The following is a 26,234-nucleotide window of genomic DNA, read 5'->3' as shown; positions in this document are numbered from 1 at the left end:
GCCCTGTCATCAACATTGTTCCACCACCACATTACCTTGGATCGAGAGGGGCCATTGCACCATCCACAGATCTGGTCAGTGGCCCTCAGTAGGTTGTCCCGTAGAAACCTCCAGTTGTGTTCCACATCATAATAATAATAATGAAATTATTGTATACAGTGCTCAGGTGCACCACAACTTGTCAAAAGTGCGTATAAAGTATATGCAGTAATGTACAATGTCTGGAAAGTGAACAGTGTATTAGTTAGATACATGCTTGCGGTTTGTCTGCCTTTCTACTATGATGCTATATCCCTTTCTATTTTGTCATGAACATTAATTAAGGGTAATGTTAGGAAATATGTCATACGTAAATTAATTATAATTTAACTTTCATCAAATATCTTGGTGTTTATATAAAATAATGAAATAAATAGATATTTCCAAAAGAAAAATATTATCTGAAATTGGAATTAATTCTAGCAAACTTCCTATTTGTATATTTGCAAAGGTGAATGTTATTGTTTTTTAAATGTTTATCTCCATAATCACAAATCTACTTCATCGAAACCCAATCTCTGCAAAATTTCACTTAAAAAAAAATGCATTTTTCAGAAAGTTATAAAACACATGTGAAGATGTGTGGCTTAGGAGTTCAGGTATTCAATTCACTATGGTAAGGTTGTGAGTTCAATTCCCATTGGTGCTTTGTGTCCTTGAGCAAGACACTTCACTTTAAGTTCCTCTAGTCCATTTGTCTGGCAAAAAGAAGTTTTACCCATAATTCAAAGGGACCAGCCTTGTCACACTCTGTATCACACTCTGAGTCACACTGAATCTCCCTGAGAAGTACATTAAGGGTACACATGTCTGTGGAGCTCTCAGCCACTTACACATTAATTTCACGAGCAGGCTGTTGCATTGACTGGATTGACTGGAACAACGTTGTTTTTGTAACCGATGGAGCGTCAGAGAAAGTTAAAGACCCCTCCTCTGCTGCTTCTCTTCTGTCAAATCTCTTCATCTCTCTCTTTTTTTTTTTTCATTCTCTCCTCCTCTTTCTACATGAAAATTAACCCACAAACATTTATCTCGGCTGTTATTATAGCAAAGATTATTTGATGCTTAAGACATAATGTACCATTACCGCTTATCTGAAGCAAACAGAAATCTGATTGTTTTGGGAATTAATTAGAATTGGTTCATCTCAGTTTATTGCCAAATAAACTGACAGCAACAGAGAAATATTTCAACATGTGAGATATTAAAGATCTCCGTCACAAGAAGCGGCTTAACTATGAACTTTCTGCTCTTTTTACTTTGATATTGATTTCGTTTATAACATCAAATGACAGTTTCAGCATTCTTTCAAAACTTGCTGTCAGCTTCGTAATTCGTTGCTACACATTTCTGGTGCTTCTTTTCCATTTTATATTTTCAAAGATTTTTCTATTAACTGAATTCTGTGAAGATCTTGCGAAAAATCCTTTTAGAGTTTCAGTTCTGAAATTCCTGCTAGTTTGTTCTACGGGGATTAAAGCTTAATCTTGACTCAGTCAAAATGATTGTGTTTAAGCTTTGTGTCATTCCTCACTTAATACATATTTACTATTGTCTATTTATTTTACCATTTATTATTATTATTATTATTTTCATATCTATCTATCTCTCTCTCCCCTTCTCTCTCTACTAATGAAAATTATACTTTTTAGTATGCTTTCAATTTACATATCACATATTGATCATGGTGATGGTGGTAGTGGTGATGATCATGGTGATGCCACCACTGTTGCTAGAATTCAGATTCTAACTGTATCACAATCCAGTTGTCAGAAATGCATGTCTGCTGAAAATTTACCATTTCTCATATCTTTGTCAATAAAAGAAAGAAAAGCCAGACCCAGTTTGTTCTGGTGGTTGAAAATCGATTCTAAACTCTTATTATGTTTCTCTTTTCCATCCCAAAAAGTGCAAGAACAGGTATTTTATTGATATAATCCCTTAAAATGAAGGCCCCTGTAGATTCTATAGAAATGGTACCATGCTAGATGGAACAAGTTTTATTACATTTGATTGTTTAATGTTGATTTGTCTTGGAGTGACATATAAATTTTGTTTGGACAAAGCATTGAAACTGACCTCATCATCATCATCATCATCATCATTCAAGAGGGGTAATGATCTGAAATAGGGTAACTCTCTCTCTCACACACACACACACACACATACACACACATACACACACATACAGAGTTATATATACAATGAGCTTCTTTCAGTTTCAGCCTACTAAATCCACTCACAAGGCTTTGGTCAGCCCAGAGCTGTAGTAGAAGACACTTGCCCAAGATGCCACACAGTGGGACTGAACCTGGAACCATGTGGTTGGGAAGCAAACTTCTTACCACACAACCTGATTTGTAGGGTTAGGCCAGAACAATGCAAGAAAATATAAAGTAAACCACAAAAATAAAGCAAAATACCTTATATTTTACCTCATGTTTATCAATTTTGGTGCTCTGACCCCTCCTTCAGGATATGCGGAAAAGCAAGGGATGGAAAAGGTCATTGCTGAGATTTGTTGGGGAAGGAAGGGAACATGCACAGACTGATGTTGTTATAATGACCAGTCTGCTCCAGGTCGTTCCTTCCTGTTATTAATGGCAGGTTTCTGTCCATTGGTAACAGGGCCTCCATGACTCAGAGACTATCCCTGCTATGTTGAGTGGCCCTTGAAATCCTAGGTGTGACCCTTCTGAAGGTGTCTTTTGATCGAAGTGTCTGTACACATATATTTTTCAATTTGAATGTACAATTTCCTGGTGGTGGGGAGGGAGAGAGAGAGAGAAAGACAGGCAGACAGACACACACACACTGCAGACTACCTCATATACCACATTGGTCTTTGAGCACATTTTGAATTTGCTGCTGGGACAATTGGACAGTGTGCCTCCTATGATACTATCTGTGGTTTTATTCTAAACTAAACACAGTCAACAAAGTTTGCTTATGCCTAAGCACTGCTTGGCACTGGTACTGCTGAATTTCTTCTGAGCTGGCAGTCTGATAGTGCAACTCAGTCAATATTGTTGCCTGTGTTAAAGCCATGGCTTTAAAATCTGCTCAGAGTTACCTCTCTTCCATATTTCCTATTGATAATGGCTAAAGAGCTAGGAACATATCTGGGAACCTGATAGCAGGTAGCACTGGGCAGATATGATGTTTTTTTTACACCATTTACCATAAGAGAGAAATTTTTCTTCGGAATAAGTGCAGTGAATTCCAACTTTAGATGTTGAAATATGTCACAAATATATTTTAGCTAATCTAAATTTTACTTATGCCTAAACACTTCTCAGTGCTCATGCTGCTGAATATATATATATATATGTGTGTAACAAGGCAGGAAATTAGAAAATTTATTGGTATCAGTTATCCTCCATTACACATGTTTCATTTGCTAGTAGGAATTACAGAGTTTTATATATTAGATAGACATGCTAGGAATTTCTGATAAGAAATTCTTCAGACAGAGAAATGAAATATATAGTTAAATAGTTATGTGTGTGTTTGTACTCCACCACCACCACCACTTCACAACCAGTGTTGGTGTGTTTACATCCCAGTAACTTAGCAGTTCGGTGAAAGAGAATGATAGAATAAGTCCTAGGTTTTAAGAAAAAGTACTGGGGGTTGGTTGATTTGACTAAAAATTCCTCAAGGTGGTGCCACAGCATGGCCACAGTCTACAGACTGAAACAAGTAAAAAACAAAAAATAAAATAAAATAAAAGCTGGTATTTTAAAGTGGAGATCCTTATTTGATATTTACTCCCATAAAATGATAAAAGGTTCTTGAAAAGTGTTGTAAATTAAGAGAGACAAATTATTTTTGTGGAAGAGAACTGATGACAATAGAAGAGAATTTAAATGCAGGAACAATAGGGGACGGGGTGGGGAAGAACTATAAGGGGTTCTTGGGGATCAGGGTAAGAGCCTTGCTGACTGACAAATGCTGAGTGTTTCTATATATAAAAAAGGGATATTAAATTAATAGCTGTCTGTTGGTTTGGGTGGATGGGTGGGAGTGTTTGTGAGGGTTAATAGTGCTTGGCAGTGAAAGTGTTGATGTAAAAGGGAAAAGGCAGTAAAAAACTCCTTGTTATTTGATTAAATTTATGTGTCAGAGAAACCACCTCACCAAACAAGGAATGTCTGTAGTTCTTCCTTAAACTTTTTATTGAGATTAGACCTTTTTTAGGAGCAAGGAATACATTAATCCAGAAGAACTTCTATAGATATTTCTAAGAGATTCTGTTTTATGTCAACTTTTTTTTACCATTTGGATCTCAAAATATCTTTGAAGAAAAGCCATTTAACTAATGTGTTAAATTTTCTCCATACTATCACCATCATCATCATCATCATCGATATCACCACCATCATCATCACCATCGCCAACATTGTCATCACATCAGTTTTTCCATGCTGACATAGATTTGACGTTGATTTATTTCAATGTTGCATTTCTCCATGCATTGCTGTCTTTTTGTCATTTCATTTGTAAACTCCAGCATCCTGAGATCAAACCCCACCAGTTCCCATAATGTTACTAAATTATCAATGTCAATATAGTTAGGTTGAGAGAAGCCACATTTCTGAAGTTCTCACTCACCTTCATCCTTGTCAATGAGGGCAGCACTGTAAATTTTACCTGTATACCCTGTTACTATGATACCAAGGTACATCTTTTGTGCTTGACATATGAAATCTTCAGCAAAAACATGATATTCGAACCAAAGCTGAAGCAGATTGGATGGTTCAAAGACTCTTGGCTGTTTGAGATACTCAGGGTTCCATCTACGTTGCACCCCTCTCGGCCTCTTCCTCAAGAAATGCAAATCTAAATCCTGTTTTCTTGAAGTGGCACAAACTTTGGCATTGACTGTTCTAAGACCTTGCTACTACAACACTAAACCTAAAACCTGTCAGTATGGCTGTTAATAGTTAGAGAATCTTTACCAAAATAATGTCTTACTTATTCCTTCTTAACATATTCGAGCAAATTCAAATGTGGATTTGCTTATCATTGTTGTATTTATTTTGTCACTGGAGAATGGAGAATAACTCATTTCAAACAAACTGGAATAAGCATGGAATAACCTAGTCATATCAGTTGTTAATAATAATAATAATGATAATAATGATAATAATAATAATAATAATAATAATAATAATGAAATTGTATACAGTGCTCAGGTGCACCACAACTTGTCAAAAGTGCATATAAAGCATATGCAGTAATGTACAAATGTCTGGGAAGTGAACAGTGTATGAGTCAGATACATGCTTGCGTGTGTATGGAGGGGAGAAAATCAGGTGTAGTGTTGGCAAATCTCAGGAAGCATGAAAGTTTTGAAGGATGCAGTGCTCCGACAACTAACAACTGATGCCGGCAGTTTGTTCCATACTTCAGCAACTCTTAGTGTGAAAAATGTTTCTGAAAGTCATGGGAGCTGTGCTGTTTTCTGACTTTGTAAACATGTCCACAGGTGTTAGACAGGTGGAGTTTGAAAAGGTGCTCAGAGTTATTGTTTGTAAGATGGTTAATAATTTTATGGGTGTCTGCTAAGTCAGCTGCCAGACTTGGAGTTTCAATGTGTCCATGCCCAGAGAAGTAAGGCATTCAGAATATGGCAAATGCCTGATGGAGGGTATTCTCTTGGTTGCACGCTGCTGAATGGCTTCCAGACGATTAATATCCTGGGCAAGATAGGGGTTCCAGACCGGTGATGCAAATTCCAGGTGAGGTCGTACCATAGCTATATAAAGCCGCAGATAGATAGCCGGAGAGCGGCTCATAAAGGAGGACATTACATTCTTCAAAACTTCCATGCTTCCTGGAATTCATCAACAGCACACCTGATGCCCCTCCCTCCTGTGTCTACTTCTTCTTTTGGGTTGTAACACACTTGAGCGCTGTATACAACAAGTTCATTATTATTACTTTTTTATATTTGCTCATTACACATTCGATTCATAGAAGTAAGGAAACTTCAAAACATTGCAAAATTTTGGCCCTGTGTCTCTTGAGCCAAAGATCCTTCAGACCAATGAATCTAACAAGAGTTTTTGGCTCTCGTTTGTCGGATCCAGGAACCAAATTATTTTACTGAAGCTGATGGCTTCATTAAAATAATTTTCCTGAGTAATCTCCCTTGAAAATGCAGCTTGTTTTTCAAAATTTATTTTCACATATCTTCTGATTAGAGCAGCAAGCTGGCAGAACCGCTACAGTGCTGGACCAAATGTTTAGTGACATTTCGTCTGTCTTTATGTCCTGAGTTCAAATTCCACCAGGGTCGACTTTGCCTTTTATGGTTTTTGAGATTAATAAAATAAGCTGAACACCGAAGTTGATGTAATCGACTTGTTCCCCGCCTCCAAAGTTGCTGGCCTTGTGCCAATATTTGAAACCGTATTTCTTATCAAGAGAAAAACCATTTAATCTCGACACTTCTTTAAGTTTCATGAGATATTTAGTTTAATTTCGAGAGACGATTGTTTCTTGTATTGACACGTTTTAATGTGTGAGTAAGCAGAATTTTAGATGATTCAAACAGCAGGTCTGTAGTTTGGGTCACCCCCATGTCTGTCACAGTCAACAATATATGATAAACTGAAATAGTGGAAGTACAAACAACATGTATGCAAGCATACACACATTTAAATTGTTGTTAATTTTCTCTTAACTGCTGTGTTCTACAATGACTACTCAAATATTGACTATAATACAAATATAAACACGTGCCTTTGTTGATCCTTTCTTAAAGTTTTCCTGTTGAAATTCACTGCGTTTGTTTCAATTAATTTCTTAAGTAATGAATTTACTAAAATAATTCATTTTTAAACTGGTTTTCGGAACATAACTTAACATGAAATTTCGATGGGAAGTTTTAAATTCAGACCCTATGGAACAGGAAGTTTGTCCGACAGAACCAGGAGCAGTCTTGAGTGGGTTGGCACAAAAGGACTAAAAGACAATAAGGAATGTGATGATTGGGTGACTTAGCTGTTGGTTACATAAAAACTTCTTCACTTATTTCCTATTTTAAAGCCCTTTTTTGCTGTTTCTGTTGAAATATGCTGCCTTTGTTTCAGTTAATTTTGAAAATAACAAAGAATTTAGTAAAATAACTTTATCGTTGTTGAGCCTTTAGCTGTGAGATTGCTCTGTTAAATGTGATGCTTATTTATTCACATTGTTTGGAATTAGTCAAACATCATTTTGTAGCTTAGAGATTTCTTAAAATAATAATAATGAAATTATTGTATACAGTGCTCAGGTGCACCACAACTTGACAAAAGTGCATATAAAGCATATGCAGTAATGTACAAATGTCTGGGAAGCGAACAGTGTATGAGTCAGATACATGCTTGCGTGTGTATGGAGGAGAGAAAATCAGGTGTAGTGTTGGCGAATCTCAGGAAGCATGGAAGTTTTGAAGGATGCAGTGCTCCGACAACTAACAACTGATGCCGGCAGTTTGTTCCATGCTTCAGCAACTCTTGGCATTAAAAAATGTTTCCGAAGGTCATGGGAGCTGTGCTGTTTTTTGATTTTGTAAACATGTCCACGAGTGTTAGACAGGTGGAGTTTGAAAAGGTGCTCAGAGTTATTGTTTGTAAGATGGTTAATAATTTGATGTGATTGTTTATTTTTTCAGATTGTCATTGTAAGGTAGGCACGAGAGGCCAGATCTGGTCAGTTTGAACATAAAACGGGGAGAATATTTTGGCTGGGCATGGTCTGTTTAAATGCTAAAGGGTTAAGCTTGTGTTTGAAACACAAGTCAACATGAAATGTTTTGGAAGGGTTTAATTCAGATCGCTTTAAAACAAGGAGTTTGTATCTTAGAACCAGGGACAGTTTCAGTGGGTTTGTATTAAAAATACTACTGTGCTTTCGAAGTATTTGGGAACATTTCAAGAACTGATTAAATCTACCAATAAACAAAAAGATTTTTCGATGAATAATAATGGTATATACATATATATATATATATATATATCTTACATCTATCTTTATATTTCTATTGTTTTACAGACATTTTTACTCAAATCTCTGATTCAAGTGGTTATCAAATACAAGAAAAATTTGAAGAATATTTAAGGGCTGTTTTAGCTCTTCCAAGCGCTGTATGTGAAGGTCCATCATTCGGGTATAATGACACAGCATCACGGACATGCTTCGATGGAGTGAGTTATTTCTCTGATATTTACTTGATTTCTCCTCTTTGTCGACAGCTGTTTCGATGTTCACTGGAGTTTATTTCTTTTCTTTCTTTCTTGAATCATTGTTATTACTGTTTTCCTGTTCTGCTTATCATCTTCATCTTTTAGGTTTTACCTGTTTTAGTCATTTGCCTGTGGCCATGCTGGAGCACAGCCTTGAAGGCCTTTTTAGCCAAATAGACTGACCCCACCCCCATCCTGCTCACCATTCTTATATTCCAACCCTTTTTGCTAATTTTTTAAGTTATAGGGACATAACAAACCAACACTGGTTGACAAACAGTAATGTAAGGAGACGATCATATATGCAAAGAGAAACACACATCACATATATATGAGGGGCTTCTATATAGTTTCCTTCTTTCAAATTCACTCACAAGGCATTGGTTAGCCTGGGGTTATAGTAGAAAACACGTTCTCAAGGTACTCTGCAGTGAGATTGAACCTGGAACGATGTATTTGCAAGATGAATTTCTTAACAATTCAGCCATGACTTCACGGCTTTCCACACTGGTGATTTATTTCTTATTTTGGGATTCGTTGCTCCCCTTTGTTTGAATTATTCTCTTTGGCTGTGACAATTCCCATTCGATTAATTGGTTTGATTCCCCACTTTTATTGCTATCAATCAGCCATAACACTTGTTTTGAATTGGAAGAATTCTTTGGAACCAAAGACAACATGTCTTTTGAGTTTTGTTAAATATGAATCTTTAAAAAATAATTTACAATGTTTTCACAATTTAGCAATTGTTTCTGACTTGGTTTAATTAAGATCTTCATTACAAGATCTTAAGAAGTATAAGAATATTATGTTTGTGTTTTTTTACATCTCTGCAATGCATAAAGTCATTATTTAATTAAACAATTATTATTAACCAACCTCAGCCAGCGACTGATCAAAACTGATTTTGAAGGCTTTTAGATATTTAAGATTTCCTTTTTGAAGAAGTAAAATAAAATCAGAATTTCATGAAATAAAAATAAAACTAAAACGAATTATTGATATATATAACGAATTATTGATATATATATATATATATATATATAACAAGTGTGGTTGTGTGGTAAGAAGCTTGCTTCTCAACCACATGATTCTGGGTTCAGTTCCACTGCATGGCATCTTCGGCCAATGTTTCCTGCTATATCCTCGGACTGACTTGTGAGTGGATTTGGCTGATGGAAACTGAAAGAAAACTCTGTGTGTGTGTGTGTGTGTGTGTATGCCTGTGTCTTTGCCACAGCAGACCTTGACAGCCAGTGTTGGTGTGTTTATGCCCCCATTACTTAGCAGTTTGGCAAACGAGACTGATAGAAAACGTACCAGACTTTACAAAAAGAGATTGGTACTAGTATCGATTCGTCCGACTGAAACTTCAAGGCGATGCCCCAGCATGGCCGCACTCTAATAACTGAAACAAGTAAAAGATAAAAAATAAGATTAATTTTTAATATGTCGATTTTATTTCTTTAACTGTATCTGACGGCATATTCGATGTCCCCCAATACCATCAGATCATAATCAAGAAAACAAAATTTCTAATGCATTAAAACGCAATTTTTAAAGCATTCCACATATCTGTTCCCCCAGGGGGTAGATTATTCTTTTTTTTAAATTTTTTTTGAGAAAGTAGTGCATCTCGTACGCCATCGAATATGGTATATCTTATGCGTTAGTTTCATCTTATTTTTCATCTCACGGAGGTTCATACATGGCCATTGAAGGGAAATAACTCTATGACTGTTGGCGTTAATTTGCTCTCAATTTATTTTCAACTAGTACTATGACCCGGCAACGGTCATGATTGGGTTCTGGATAGAAAATTCACAAAAAAGTCACTTCTATTGATTTTTTAACGGCTTTGCAGGGTGACTGGGGAAATGTAAAGATGTGCACGACCACCCTTGTTCGGTTTTGAATGATCATGGAAAGTGCGAGCCCTCTAACTGAAAAATTGTGGATTTGTATAAAGGACACGCACGCACACACAGAGACAGACATTTTGCCGTTTATATATAGAGAGACGTTTAATTTCACCGATTCTTGTAGGAAAACCAGACCAGCTTCTTTTATTCTTTTCGTCGATGAGTTTCCTCACACTTTTAACGTAGTTATCTCCCCTTTATTACTTTCCATAAACGCTTCTTGGGAATTTACCATTCCATTAAAAGCCTTACATTTTAGTAATTGGGTGGTCCCAAAGCGTCCGAATTTATATTCAATCAACGTGTTTTACTAAAGATTTGAAAACGGTTTCAACTTACAGTATTGAAACTGTATTAATTCTTTGAGATTAAATTCTTCCTTATGCCATGGGGTCAGAAAACAGTTCTTGTAAAATATCTGTAAATCCTTGTATTGTTACTCATTATTGAACCATTACAACATTGCACTTCTCTGTAAATAACTTCTTGGAAATGCCATTCATATATATTTTTACACATTTCCTAGAAAATCAGTGAGATGTTTTACACACCTTTATTTTATAATTCATATCACATCCATAGTTATTAAATCTGTGTCTGGTCATTATATAAATAGATACATAGATAGATATGTGGTGCACCTGAGCACTGTATACAATAATTTCATTATTATATAGATATAGTTAGGTCCATGTTTGTAGACTTTTGCTATTGGACTCATAGGAAACTGGTAAATGTAAGTAAAAGAATGGAAATCCATTATGTAACTCCATGTGTAGTATTTTGAGGAGCAAGAATTCCCATAGCAGCATTGTGTATATACACAACAGTGAGGAAACGATATTGAAATTACAAGTTTCCTCTTCGGAACCAGATAATAATAATTTCTCCTCAGAACCAACTGACTGGAAGTGTTACCATGTACATTATTTTGTCTAGGTATAAAAGATATAAAAGATGGGCTACAGCAAATATTCTGCTCAATACCACAGATTTGCTTGTCAGTTGCTTGACCTTAACCAGTTGAGCATGTCCCTTTGTGGTTGACGATATGTGCATCTCTGATCATGAGTAGAAGTAGTGGGGGAACATGTGTTGAGAGGAATTCTTTGGGGTTTGGATAATTCACCTCTGGAAACATGGGTGTTTTGTTCATCAGCTTTAAACAAGCCTTATTCAGGGACCTTTTGAGTGGGATGGACTACTCAACCTAAAGAAAATTTTAACTGGGCCCCACCTGCAAGGTCATGTGTTGTTTATCTTGATATGAGATCAATGGCATGCACAGCTCTCTCACTCAATAATAATAATAATTATTTATTTCTGAGTCAGTTGTTGAACTCTTTGTAGAGCTGAAGTGTGACCCACAAAAGAATATTGCTCTCTCTCTCTCTCTCTCTCTCTCTCTCTCTATATATATATATATATATATATATATATATATATATCTGTCATACACACAGAGAGGATAGTGCTGCTGTTATTTACACAACTATTCTGGTCCCCTGTTCATTATCCAACTGACTGGTGAAAAATAATCTACTCAGCAACCTGTTATAGTAAACTGGCCCACAGACCTCCTCTCTCTCTCACTCCAACACTGCTGCTATAATGGGCCTTACCCCTCAGAACTCCCTAGCTACCAACCATCACTACCTGGGCTGCTCAAACCCATGTTTCTTCTTGTTATCCCTTTTCTCTTTCATATTCCAAGCCCCAAAATTAATACTTTGTGTAGATCATCCTACCCGCGACTACAACTCTCAGGAACTTTATTCTTAAATGACTTAAACCTCTGCCAAAGAGGTTAGACCAAAATCTAGAATCCAAGACCATATTTCCATTTTAACTAACAAAGATTTTTAATGTTTTCTTAGATTTCTCTGAAAACTCTGTCCAATATTCATATATTCCATGGAACATTATTCTATATCTGTATAAGAATAGGCTGGTCCCTCTACTGAGCTTATGACTTGCTTGGCATTATAGGGGCCAGTAGGCAGAAAACTATCAGGTTGGCTGTTGGGGCACAGCAGAGGCTGTGTTAGGGTGGCTGTGGCTGAGGAGATGTGAACCCTTGAAAGAGCAGTGCTACAAAGGGGTAAATGCTAACTAACCACAAACTGGGGCCTGATCAGTGCCAGCTGATGATGTGTCCAGGGAAATTCTAGGATGATGTAGAGAAAAACTGACTTCTCTTGAGTTCATAAAGTATTTCATCAAATTTTGTGTGGTAAACATGAAAGATTTAAAGGAAATATTTGGTCCTTATTTTCATATTTATTATTTATATTATGGGGGTCCCTTAATATTACCTTATCAACAGGAGTAAGGTGCTTTTTTACAACGGAAACATGTTGAAGCTGCTACTCGTCCCTGGGCCATGAACGAGATATGAAGTAAACTTAAATTTCAGAGTTGTGGCCCTTGGCTAAGGACAGAATAATGACTCCACCAATGAGAGAGCTGCATACTGTCAATGGTTGTTAACCCGAACAGTATTGGTCCTTGAAGCTGTTTTGTGTTTATGAACGTGCAGCAGATGTCATGGGGAAATAATGGGGTGTACTGGGTATTTACAGTTGGTATTTTTTTTTTTAGAAATATATTTAGAAATATTTTTTATGCAATAAATAGAGATCTGGTGACAGGTATGAGCAATGATGTTCTCTGGGAAAATTTGTCAACAGGAATGAAATAGTTGGTCTGTTTCTGATGAATTTCAGGCTGGGAATTACCGTGGGTGACATCTAGAAATCCCTTGCCTAGCAGTGCTACTGAGAGCCACTGGCAGTTCGCATGGAAGTGTTGCCATGTGCTGTTCATTCAAAGAGTTCCTTCCATAGCACCCTCTCGTGACTATTAATTTTGAAATGCTCTGTATTTCTTTCAATTACTTTAAATATAACAAAGAATTTGATAAAATAACTTAGTTATCATTCAGCTAGTGTTAGGAACAGGAAGAGCCTCAACAAATTCCATAGACTATCAAATTCTGTTACATATTGCTGGTCACAATACGTTTTGCATTGTTTTAGCTTTTGAACGATGCCACCCCGCTGGTTAAGTGAGCAGACCAAAGTTCCCCCTGAACAGAACATCATTCCATCAAGGGGTGACTCATTTGCAGCCAAGTGGACTGGAGCAACGTGATATGAAGGGTTTTGCTCTAGAACACAAGGCACAGCTGATCTGAGAATAGAAACCATGTCCTCGCGATCGTCTGTATACCCTAACAGCTAGATAACACGCCTATAAATACGAGTGAGCAAATAAAAGTAGCACTCAATACGTTTTAGTTGGACAGTCAAACTTATCAACTGTATGAAACATTTTTGAAGAGTTACTTCCCTTTAAACTATGCGTTTCATTGTTTAACGATACCATTTTCTTCTTTCGTATTTTAAGATTGATCTATTTGCCATCTGGAATTTCGTCAGGAGCTCTCAGCCCTCTTCCAGTTGGGCGATGCTAGTGGTAGTAGTTCTACATTAGCAATATTTAGGGGTCTCGGGCAGGTACGAGTGATGATGTTTTCTCTGGGAAACGTTGAGCGTCAACGAGGATAAACTTGTTCGTCCGTTTCTGATGATTTTCAAGCTGGGAATCACCAAAGATAACATCAGAAATCCCTGGCTTAGCAAGGCTGCTGGGGCGCACTGCTTGTTGGCAATAAACTCTATTGACGTGGAAGGTTGCCAGGTAACACTGCCCCTGATGCTATGGTGTGGCGTGAACCTATACTGCATGCATTTAGTCAGTGTCTGAGCATTGTTGACTCATGGAGTTGTATCAGACAGCTGTGGTTGTGTGGGGAATGAGTCCAACACTGAGCTAAACGCATTGTGAAGATCGCCCTGCCACTCATCTTTAACTAGGCAGGGCAAATCGTGTTCCTTTGTTCATGACTGTTGCATAAGACGTTATAATAATAATAATAATGAAATTATTGTATACAGTGCTCAGGTGCACCACGACTTGTCAAAAGTGCGAATAAAGCATATACAGTAATGTACAAATGTCTGGGAAGTGAACAGTGTATGAGTCAGATACATGCTTGCATGTGTATGGAGGGGAGAAAATCAGGTGTAGTGTTGGAGAATCTCAGGAAGCATGGAAGTTTTGAAGGATGCAGTGCTCCGACAACTAACTGATGCTGGCAGTCTGTCCCATGCTTCAGCAACTCTTAGCGTTAAAAAATGTTTCCGAAAGTCATGGGAGCTATGCTGTTTTCTGACTTCGTAAACATGTTCATGAGTGTTAGACAGATAGAGTTTGAAAAGGTGCTCAGAGTTGTTGTTTGTAAGATGGTTAATAATTTTATGGGTGTCTGCAAAGTCAGCTGCCAGACGTGACAAATGAAGCTGAAGGGATAGAGAAAAGACACCTTCCTTCCTGGTCAAGCTCTCATCAGTTTTCTTTTAAGCTGCACCTTGAATGTAAAATGAGGAGAGAAAGGGAAGTTCCAGCTCCCAGTGAATTTGTAAAAAAGATGGGTGACTGTAGCAAAACTGGTTTAGAGTGAATGGCCCTACACTAAACCTGCACCTGTATATTGGAGAGCAGGAGAGAGGGATCAGAATTTTGGTGGTCAGGGTAGTCGTGGATCTGTGGGGTTCCTTGATTGACCCTAGTTGGAATTTCTCCTTTAATCAGGAGGATTACATCATTCATGCTATCACTTTGTATCTATACTTTTATTGCATTTCACTCTCTTTTCCATTTCTTTCTCACCCATCATTTTTCTTAATCCCCACAAAAATTGTTGTCTGCCTTTGTGATTTCCCTCTCATCTATGTCCCTGTGGCTAATAAAAAAGAAATTATGATTATTATTATTATTATTGAGTAAGAGAGCAGCATACACCATCAAAGTGACACTGGGATACCAATATATGAGCTGGCACAATCGTTAGCATGCTGGACGAAATGCTTAGCGGTATTTTGTCTGCCATTATGTTCTGAGTTCAAATTCCGCCAAGGTCCACTGCCTTTAATCCTTTTGAGGTCAATTAAATAAGTACCAATTACACACTGGGGTCGATGTAATCAACTTAATCCCTTTGTTTGTCCTCTCTATGTTTAGCCCCCTGTGGGCAATAAAGAAATAAATATATGAAGCTCAATATACCCATCATGACAACCTGTATGATAAGGGTGCACTAGGCACATGCATCACAACCATATGTGTGCAACATGGTGATCTCATATCAAGATAAACAGCACATGACCTTGCAGGTGGGGCCGAGTAAGAATTTTCTTTAGGTCGAGTAGCCCATCCCGCTCAAATGGTCTCTGAATAAGGGTTGTTTAAGGATGATGAATGAAACACCCATGTCGCCACTATTATTATTATTATTATCAAATATTATTATTAAATATTATTATTAGATATTATTATTGAAAGGTAGCAAGCTGGCAGAAATGTTAGCATGCCAAGTGAAATGCTTAGCAGTTTTTTGTCTGTCTTTACATTCTGAGTTCAAATTCCGCTGAGGTTGACTTTGCCTTTCATCCTTTTGGAGTTGATAAATTAAGTACCAGTTGCGTACTGTGGTCGATCTAATCGACTGTTCTGTCCCCCCACCCCCAATTTCAGGCCTTGTGCCTAGAGTAGAAAAGATGATTATTATTATTATTATTATTATTATTATTTATTATTATTGAGAAATCTCCATACCTAACAGTTAGAGTATTCTTCCTGAAAGTCTTCAGACTCATCATAAAGGATCTTCACTCTGTTTCTGTTGGAATTACCAACAGACGATTCAGCTCTCCCTAAATTTCTGGAACAGTTTCAGTGAGAACCAGACATTATCCCTTGTCCACAGATTTAATGAAAATTAGATTTCGATATTTTCCATTGCTTTACCTGTAAGAAAATAGAAGGAATCTAAACTGTGTGTGTGTGTGTGTGTGTGTGTGTGTAAATCTCTATTAGAGGTGTTTAAAACCTCTAAGTGATGGTTAAATCCAAAGGCACTCCTGGTGATTACTTGCGTAGGTACAGTCCTTGGTAAAAGGTATACAGTAGCAGGTAATTCAACATGTATATGCATAATTACATATATATATATATGTGTAATGGAAAATATTGAGAGAGAGTTTCTATTATTTTGGTGACCCCCTAATTAGCAGTGAAGGAGAGTGCTCTGAAAGTATGGTTGTTGGAATATAAACCAACCAGTGAAAGTCTGAGAGATATTGCCCTTCTTCATAACAAAGGGTCTCTCTCCCAGAGTGAAAGGCATATTGTATGATGCTTGTGTACAAGCAGCAATCCCATGTGGTAGTGAAATGTGGGCTCTGAATACAGAGAACATGTGAAGAAATGAAATTAGCATACTCTGTGGGATGTGCAATGTCAGTGTGCATGTGTAAAGTGCAAATGTGTTGAGAGAAAAGTTGGGCATAAGAGGAATCAGATATAGGGTGCAGAAGAGAAGCCTGTACTCCTGTGGTCATATGATGCGAATGGTTGGGGACTGCTGCATAAAGCAGTGCCAACTGCAAAATGTAGATGACAGTTATAATAAAAAATAATAATAATAATAATAATAATGAAATTATTGTATACAGTGCTCAGGTGCACCACAACTTGTCAAAAGAGCGTATAAAGCATATGCAGTAATGTACAAATGTCTGGAAAGTGAACAGTGTATGAGTCAGATACATGCTTGCGTGTGTATGGAGGGGAGAAAATCAGGTGTAGTGTTGGCGAATCTCAGGAAGCATGGAAGTTTTGAAGGATGCAGTGCTCCGACAACTAACAACTGATGCTGGCAGTTTGTTCCATGCTTCAGCAACTCTTGGTGTTAAAAAATGTTTCCGAAAGTCATGGGAGCTGTGCTGTTTTCTGACTTTGTAAACATGTCTATGGGTGTTAGACAGGTGGAGTTTGAAAAGGTGCTCAGAGTTATTGTTTGTAAGATGGTTAATAGAAGAGGGAGACCCAGGAAGACATGTGACAAAGTAGTGAAGTTTGACCTCAAGTTGATGAGCCTCACAGAGATTGGAAAGAGTAAGAGTAATGACAATTTGCTGTGCTTGAGAAAAGCCATTCCTCTCATCAAAAAAACGAGGTCTTAAAAGCCCATGGTCAGTGTCCCTTCACCCAAGCTGTACCCGTCAATGCTTCCCAGTTACTAAACATTCTCCACTACCTCAACCCTATAACTATGGCGCTGTTTCTCAGCTGCTTTCATTATACAAGAGTAGAACTACACATATTCCTCGTCTTTTAGGGCTAGCAGGAATTTCTATTCCTAGAAGCACTCATCTTGCTGCCCATCCCATACTTCCAACATCATCCCTTACCATTTCCCTCAACACCCTCTCATCTCTACCATTGATATCCCCTTTCCGTAACTCACAATCTCCACCCCTATGCCTACTTGACCTCCTGAATTCTCTGACCCTATTCTTTCTTATATTAACACCCTTGTTAGGTCGTTGCCAGTACCGAGGTTGTTACCCCGTGCCAGTGGTATGTAAAAAGCACCCACTACACTCTCGGAGTGGTTGGCATTAGGAAGGGCATCCAGCTGTAGAAACTCTGCCAAATCAAGATTGGAGCCTGGTGCAGCCATCTGGTTCGCCAGCCCTCAGTCAAAATCGTCCAACCCATGCTAGCATGGAAAGCGGACATTAAACGATGATGAAGATGAACCTTGAGGGTATGCCCTGATACTGCACCTCCACTCTCTTTTCTCCCTTTCCTTCTGGGGTAGCCATATATCTCCTCTACAGTAACACACCTGTTCCCTTCCCTCTCTCCTACTTTGACCTTTCTACACCTTGTACAAGGCTGTCACCCTTCATATTGCTCCCCAACTCTGTCAAGGGGTTTTGTCTTGTGAGTTACTTGTTTACCCTAACAGTGCTGGTGCCATGATAAAAAACCTACTCATACACCCTTTTAAGGGGTTGGCACTTAGAAGGGCTTCAAGCTATAGAAATCTTGCCAAACCAAACACTGAGACCAACACAGCACTCAGGTTTGTTGGTTCTTGTTGAGCTGCCCAACACGTACAATGATGATGATATATGTGTGTGTATATAGATTTTTATGTATTCATGTGTGTATGTGTGTGCATTTCTTTAATTTACATTCATTTTTCTATGCTTGCATGGGTTAGATGAATACATTATTGAAACCTTCTTTTACACTTGGGTCCCTTTCCTGTTGCTAACCTGTATCCGTTTTTCTAGGACAGGATCTCATTTCATTTCTGTGAAGGAAGAAAAGTGGTAGCGTTGGTACCACTTGTAGAGAGTTTTCTTGGAGTGCAAGCACACACACACACACAAGGGGTTCTTTTCCCTTCTCATCTTGTTGCTAAATAGTTTGTGACTTTAAGTAATTATTTAAAAGCTATGTTTTATGCAATAAATATGTCACTCTCTTTCATGACGACGATGTTGCTGCTACTGCTGCTGCTGCTGCTGGTTGTTAAGCTGTTAAGAGAAGTGAGAAAGCTGAATTTAAAATTTGAATTACTGCAAATTGTGTCATCCTCCTCCCTCAGTGCTTCATTTCTGTTACTAATACCCCAGGGGTAGAATGAACGGATGACATAGATGATCATTAACAGCTCGTTAAAAATCTGTTCATACAAGTGTAATGAGAGGCAGCAATAAACTGATGGCAGTATTTGGTTTTGAAATTTAAATCTGAATTTATAAGAAATATTGATTTCAAATTTTGGCACAACGCCAGCAATTTTAGGGGAGGAGTTAAATCAATATCTAGAAAGAATGAAAGTGAAAGTTGACCTCCATGACATTTGAACTCAGAACATAAAGAGACAAGCATTTTGTCTGGCTTGCTAATGATTCTGCCACCATGCTACATTCATGATGATGATGATGATAATCCTTTTTGCTATACGCACAAGGCCTGAAATTTGAGGGATTGGGGTGGGGGGTAATTGATTACTTTGACCCCAGTACTCAGTTGGTACTTATTCCATCGACCCCCGAAAAGGATGAAAGGCAAAGTTGACCTCAGCAGAATTTGAACTCAGAACCTAAAGATGGACGAAATGCCTCTAAGTATTCCACCCAGTATGTTAACAATTCTGCCAGCTTGCTGCCTTATTATTATCATTAATAATAATAATAATAATAATAATAATAATCATCATAACCATTGTCATTTAGCGTCCGTTTTCCGTGCTAGCACGGGTTGGACGGTTCGACTGGGGTCTGGGAAGCCAGGAGGCGCACCAGGCTCCAGTCTGATCTGTCAGAGTTTCTACAGCTGGATGCCCTTCCTAACGCCAAACACTCTGTGAATGTAGTGGGTGCTTTTTACGTGCCACCGGCACAGGTGCCAGGGGAGGCTGGCAGTGGCCACAATCGGTTGGTGCTTTTTACGTGCCACCAGCACAGAAGCCAAACAAGGCGGCACTGGCATCAGCCACGTTTGGATGGTGCTTTTTACGTGCCACCGGCACAGGTATCACAACTACAATTTCCATTTGATATTTATTTTGATGTTGATGTACTTGACTCAATAGGTCTCCTCAAGCACAGCAGGTCATGTGCCACCAGCACAGAAGCCGGTCAAGGTGGCGCTGGCATCGGCCACGTTAATAATAATAACAATAATAATGGTAGTAATGATTTCAAATTTTGGAACAAGGCCAGTAGTTTTAGGGGAGGTGGTAAGTTGATTATATTGACCCCTACCCCCAGTGGTCAACTAGTGGTTATTTAGACCCGTGTGGTTCAGCCTGCCTGCCACCTTATATTTATAAGGAATATTAAAATATTATCCCCCTAAAAAAAAAAATAGATAGTTTGTATCCAACACAAAGCTAATCTTACTCTTCTTCGTTAACCATGATGCCGGGTTTCACCAAGAATTCTGAAACTACTCAACTGTGATGCTAAATGTCTTTTTGTCAGTAAAAGATAAACTCCCATGATGCTCTTTTCACCCCCACCCACCCCTCTTGCTCCAAATTCTGCATTGATTACAGTAATTCCAATTATTTTTCTGCATCATTGAACATTTATGTTTTGTCTGATTCTTCTTTGGCTGTCCTCACCAAAATCAATATTCTTCTAATTTGGTTGTTTTCTTTCTTTTTGTTCCTTTGTTTGTTTTTTTTTTTGTTTTGTTTTGTTTTTTCTATTAATTAAAAAAATAAATAAACACCCAAAGAAATAAACCGTTGTCTTCATTGCAGAGAACTTCAGAAATTTATTTATTTGTTTATATTTGTTTTTTTTTTTTCTATTTTTATTGTAGAAGATTCTTGAAGAGTTAGGTTTTGGTCAAATGGTAAAAGTAAGTCCACTGCTATGATCAAATGTATTTTAGCTTGACCACTCAATTGTCCATTAGCCTAACATGCATTGTCCCTAGTTTTCCAAACCAAAGAGATGACCATTCCTCTGGTTCTCCTTCTGCTTTTCTCCAACTAAATAAAATGCATTCTACAAATGATTGCCTTTGATACTCCTTAAAATCAGAATCCTTAATACTCACCTTAATAATCTCAATATTCTTTGATACTCCTATAATGACATGTTTTATACTCACCATGTACCTTGAAACTCCTTATAACAAGAATCTTTACACTCACCATAATAAATTCGATGTCTCCTTTAATACTCCTTATAACAGTCTTTTATACTCACCTTAATAAACTTAATATCTACCTTGAAACTCCTCATAACAAGAATCTTTTATACTCACCATAATAAATTCGATGTCTCCTTTATTACTCCTTATAACAATCTTTTATACTCACCGTAGCAAACTCTATATCTTTGCTGATACTCTTCGTAATAACAATTGTATACTCACCATAATCATTCAATGTCTATCTTGAGACTCCTTATAACAATGCTGTACCCACAATATTAAACTATATTTCTTTTAACATGCTTCCATAGATTGTTCTGGTGTAATTCTATGGATTGGCCTGACTCAAGAGGCTGAGGGTGGATATGGAATGTGTAAATCAGTTAAACTCACAAGATGCAATAATTTAAACACAGTATCTCAACATACATAGGTGTAGGCATGGCTGTGTGGTAAGAAGTTTGCTTCCCAACCACATGGTTCTGGGTTCAGACCCACTGTGTGACACCTTAGGTAAGTGTCTTCTACTATAGCCTTGGGCCAACCAAAACCTTGTGAGTGGATTTGTAAACGGAAACTGAAAGAAGCCTGTCAAATATATGCATGTATGAGTACATGTCTGTGTTTGTCACCCACTACCTCTTGACAACCACTGTTGGTGTGTTTCCATCCACCATAACTTAGCAGTTAGATAAAAGAGACTGATATGAGTACCATGTTTTTTTAAGAAAACTCAAGTCCCAGGGTTGATTCATTCGACTAAATTTCTCCAAGGTGGTGCTCCAGCATGACCACAGTCTAATAATTCAAACAAGTAAAACCTAAATGCTAAAGACCTTGACCTGACCTGAAGACTCTTAGAATGGTTGAATCATGCAAGTCAGCCCTGATTGGGTTTGCTATGTCGGTTCATGTTGGCTTTGCCTTGTTTCCAATGGCTGATCAGTGAAATCAATATCGATTGACCTGATAAATCTGCATAAAACATCTGCATGAACTGCCCCAGAAAGTCAATACAAGTTAATTGAACATTATCTGCATGGGTTCATTTTACAAATCAACATTATTCGACCTTGCAAACTGGTCAAAGTTCACCCAGCAAATCTGAATGAAATATTTCAACATCTTTGTTGAGGCTGACCTGGAAAATCTGACTGCGTTGGTCACTATGGATTGGTTTTGCATGTCACTATTATAATAACTTTTTATATTGTGTTTCTTTTGTCCATTTTCCACAATGACCTTGTACTAACCAACAATTCCCTAATTAGTACTTTATCTTTAGATATAATTTCAAACACTTAATCCTTAGATATTAATCCAAGTAACTTATTAAACTGAATTTTTTCATAATTAACAATGCTTTTCTTTTTTTTCTTAATGAATCTCTTTGGTCTTAATATGTTCTGGCAGATTTGAATGTGAATATCTGATTGCTGTTGTTTTTGCATCATGGAACACACATCGTTTGATGTGAAGAGGTGTTCTTGAATGATATTAAACAAGAGTGATCAACATTTTCACATTGCAATCTGCTAAAACTTATTAAGAATGAAGAGAGACGCTATTCTTTGGATTCTCGCTGCTGTGCTTGCATCCCATGAATAATTATGTTTGGCAGACATCAGCGTACATCAGCAAATAATTTGTTTTGCTGATTCCTATAAACAAAAAAAACCCTGTGCTCTTGTGAGATTCATTGGTCTGGTGGGGTGGCTTTCACTGAAGAGATGAACGAGGCTGAAATATCACTGTGTCTTGAAATCCCCTTCTACCGGTGAATCGTGTGTTAGGATCATGCATTAACCAAAGAAAGAAAATGTTCTCTGTTGACAAAAGCAACAACAATTGACATCTTTTCTTTGGAATCCACCAGAATGTATCAAAAATAGATATGTTGTTGTTTGGATTCTTCCTCTTTTGCATGCACCTCTTGAAATTTTTTCTTCTCTTGTATTAAATCCATTCTCATATTTCCAATTATTTCTATTTCTTCTTCCAAAAAAAAATTGGTAAATCAATCTATTATATGAAAGTCAATGTCTGTGTGTTTGTGGGTTACTTGTAGACTCGAAAACTACTGGACTGATCCTAATGAAATCTAGAACACAAAATCCAAGCTTAGGGAGAAGGGTAATGCTGTATGTTTCATACAATTTTGAGGGGGCATAAAGTGGGGAAAACCCCCCTGTGAAAATTCATATGCTTCAGATTTTGATGAAATTTGAACCATAGGTATTAGAAATAAATTAAGAAATATGCTCAAAATTTCCATTTCTTTGGATGATTCTAAGACTCGCTAATGGGGGTTTATTCCCAAACTTTAGTCATTTTACATGGACCAAAATTACTGAATGGATCCTTATGATATTTGGAACTTAGATTCAGTGCATAAGAATGGGTATAATGCAGTATGTTTGGTTTGAGTTTCAGGCGGATTAAAGGGAGCAGAACCCCACCCATGGAAATTCATAAATTTCTGATGTTGATTAAATTTCAACAAATCAAGAAGTATTCCAAAAGTTTCCGCTTATGAGGATTCTAAGACCCCCTAATGGGAACCTTAATTCCCAAATTTTAGTCATTTTTATGGTCCAAAACAAGGTCAAAAGTACTGAATGGATCTTTATGAAATTTGGAAACTATATTGTATGCATAAGGGCGGATGTAATGCAGTATATGTTTGAAAGTGAGGGGGCATAAATGAGGCCATAACTCCCATGAAAATTCAGATATTTTTACTGTTGATGAAATTTTAACTATAGATATTAGACACAAATTTCAGCTTCTTACGAGGTTAGTAAGACCCCTTAATGGGGGCTTAACCCCCACAATTTAGTAATTTTCCCTAAGCCTAGACAAATACAATTGTAGTCTTGAAAGCTGTAGAGTCACCCAAGGATACAAGATGAGTGTTATTTGTAATTCAATGGTACAACAGTGTAAGAGTTTGCTTTCAGATATACTTAGATTGTGATTTCTGCAATGTGGTTTGTAAATTGTCAAGTAATGAGAGGCATCTTTGCCTCCACTGATTCAGTTGCAAAGTGTTCAGTAAAGTTATTTTGTTGCAGATCTCCTTTCAGTCTTTTTATTATCACTGGGTCAGAGATAGTCCCCAGATGGTAACATTGATTTCAAGGCCTTTCCAGATAAGTGGTTGGTCATTCAAAGAGACTTATAGATTGTAAATTTATTCTGTCCAGTTACATATCAGTATAGTGGTCATTTGCATACTCCAGAGGTGACACTTTCATTTCCCCTTAGCCCTCACGTCACACAGTTTGTTAATGTTTATTTGAGTTGGATCATACCCATCCAATTGCTATAGATCTGTAATGCATCTTACAGCTGTGTCGGTCACCTGTATGGTGAGGAATCCTACATTGGGGAGTAGTAACGACTAAGATAGGGTAGCTGACTGCTTATTGTGGTCATTCATTTTTTGGTTTCTCTTTTACAAACCCAATGAACATTCATATATTTCCAATTTCGAAGAAATTTGAACAATGGATATAAGACCCAAGTTAAAAAAGATTCCCAACAATTCAACTTCTCTGGCTGACTTTAAGGCCTCCCTAATAGGGGCCTTAATTCCCACATCTTAGAGCTCCATGTTTCAGGAGCAAACACCTTTTAATGGGCTTCATAAGACTTGGATTTTGGAATCTGGGCATAAAGATGAGTAGTATGGGATAAATATGTCATGATTAGAATTTTTGTTAGGGTGTGTAAAGAGAGAAAGAACCCCCATTAAAATTCTTAATCTCCAATTTTGATGAAATTCGAATCATAGATATTCCAGTTCATTAGAGAAAATATAAAAGAAAAGTCTAATTCTTCAATTCCATGTGACACGGGCGATGCCAGCTATCTCTGCTAGACTTTATTTTTGTTTTTAGTATTTGTAGATTGGAAGTGAAGTCTTAGACCTGATCTATGATGCCATTACAATTTGCCATTTCTACATCAGTTACACAGGCCATGTTATTCACAAATGACTACCATCTTATTACCTCATTTGTTTTCTTCTTTTTTTGTAATGCAGCTTCCTCTTCCTCTCTTCCCATTCTCCCTCTCCTCCTTTCTGGTGTTAAAACTCTACATATGCTTCTGAAAAAAGCGTCAGTTGAGTACAGAGCAGTAATTAAAGAAATTAAATAATGAAATTATGCAATGCATTTCACCAGCTTACAGCTGTTTCTGCTATGAGATGCAATGCACTCATAGTTGAGTGCTTGCGTACCATCCTATAGCTTCATCAGAGTTTTAAAAATGAAGTGCAATTATATTTGGGAAAGCATTTATGCTTATGTACATTCACAAAGATTATTACCATAAAAAAAAAATAATAATAATGTGTAGGAAATGAAGTAATGCGTTTCAGGAGCAGAAGACTTGCCTTTGTTTTGGATTCTGTCACTTTCTATCTACTTCCGTTTTCATGCATATTTTTACTTGTTTATTTCTTTTTACTTCTTTACATAGTTCTTCATATATCTATTATTAGGCACCTGTGCTGGTGGCACATAAAGAGCACCATTCGAGCATGGCTAACGCCAGTGCTGCTTGACTGGCAGCCATGTCAATGGCACGTGAAGAGCACCATTCGAATATGGCTGATGTCAGTGCTGCCTGACTGACACATAAAAAGCACCATTCAAGTGTGGTCAATCCCAGGGACACCTGACTGGCTCCCCTGCCGGTGGCATGTAAAAAGCACCCACTATACTCTCGGAGTGGTTGGCATTAAGAAAGACATCCAGCTGTAGAAACCTTGCCAGATCAGATTGGAGCCTGGTGCAGCCTCCTGGCCTGCCAGTTCTGAAGTCAAACCATCCAACCCATGCCATCATAGAAAGCAGACGTTAAACGATGATGATGATATACATACATAAAATTTCATCTAAATGTACGTTTTCTGGGGCTTCTCCTCTTCAAACTCTCTACTTCATTTCCTATATATATTTATGCTTTCTGTGTATGTATATAAATATAAATACTTGGCCAAATATAATTGCACTTCATTTTTGAAGCTCTGATAAAGCTCTGGTGTGATCCACAAGCACTCAACTATGAGTGCATTGCATCGCATAGCAGAAACAGCTGTAAGCCAATGATCTTTACTGGCATAATTTCTTATTTCCTTGTGATTTATTTAATTTCTTATTACTGCTCTGTACCAGACTGACTCTTTTTTTTCTGAAACATGTACATTAAGCTCTAACACCAGGTTACCATTATCACTATGCCTAAGTGAAGTAACAAATATATATATATATTCGGCATGATAGATCACTAGCCACTAAACCTTTTTTATTTTCTCTCCCTGTTTATTTTTGTGTTCCTTTCTGTCGAAGAGCGTAAGCTCGGAATGTAAAAGACTTCTTCACTTCCCAAGCATTAAACTAATACATCTGTTTGTTGTTTACACACCCAT

General features: G+C 37.4%; 1 protein-coding gene across 7 annotated transcripts in view; it reads left to right on the top strand.

Moving 5' to 3' along the window:
- Window positions 1-26,234, top strand: part of LOC115215033 (dystrobrevin beta) — a 412,633-nt gene that overhangs the window by 216,432 nt on the left and 169,967 nt on the right. For 5 of the 7 annotated variants that reach the window (XM_036505503.1, XM_036505500.1, XM_036505497.1 and 2 more), the window contains exons 6-7: window positions 8,086-8,237; window positions 20,456-20,494. In XM_036505503.1, coding sequence (XP_036361396.1) covers window positions 8,086-8,237; window positions 20,456-20,494 — 191 coding nt within the window. The remainder of the gene's footprint in view (window positions 1-8,085; window positions 8,238-20,455; window positions 20,495-26,234) is intronic. The other 2 variants (XM_036505499.1, XM_036505501.1) reach the window with 1 other exon arrangement.

This window comes from Octopus sinensis, linkage group LG8 (assembly GCF_006345805.1).
Source record: "Octopus sinensis linkage group LG8, ASM634580v1, whole genome shotgun sequence".
Lineage (NCBI taxonomy): Eukaryota > Metazoa > Mollusca > Cephalopoda > Octopoda > Octopodidae > Octopus > Octopus sinensis.
The sequence above is the reverse complement of the archived record's forward strand: the minus strand, read 5'-3'. Positions and strand labels throughout refer to the sequence as shown.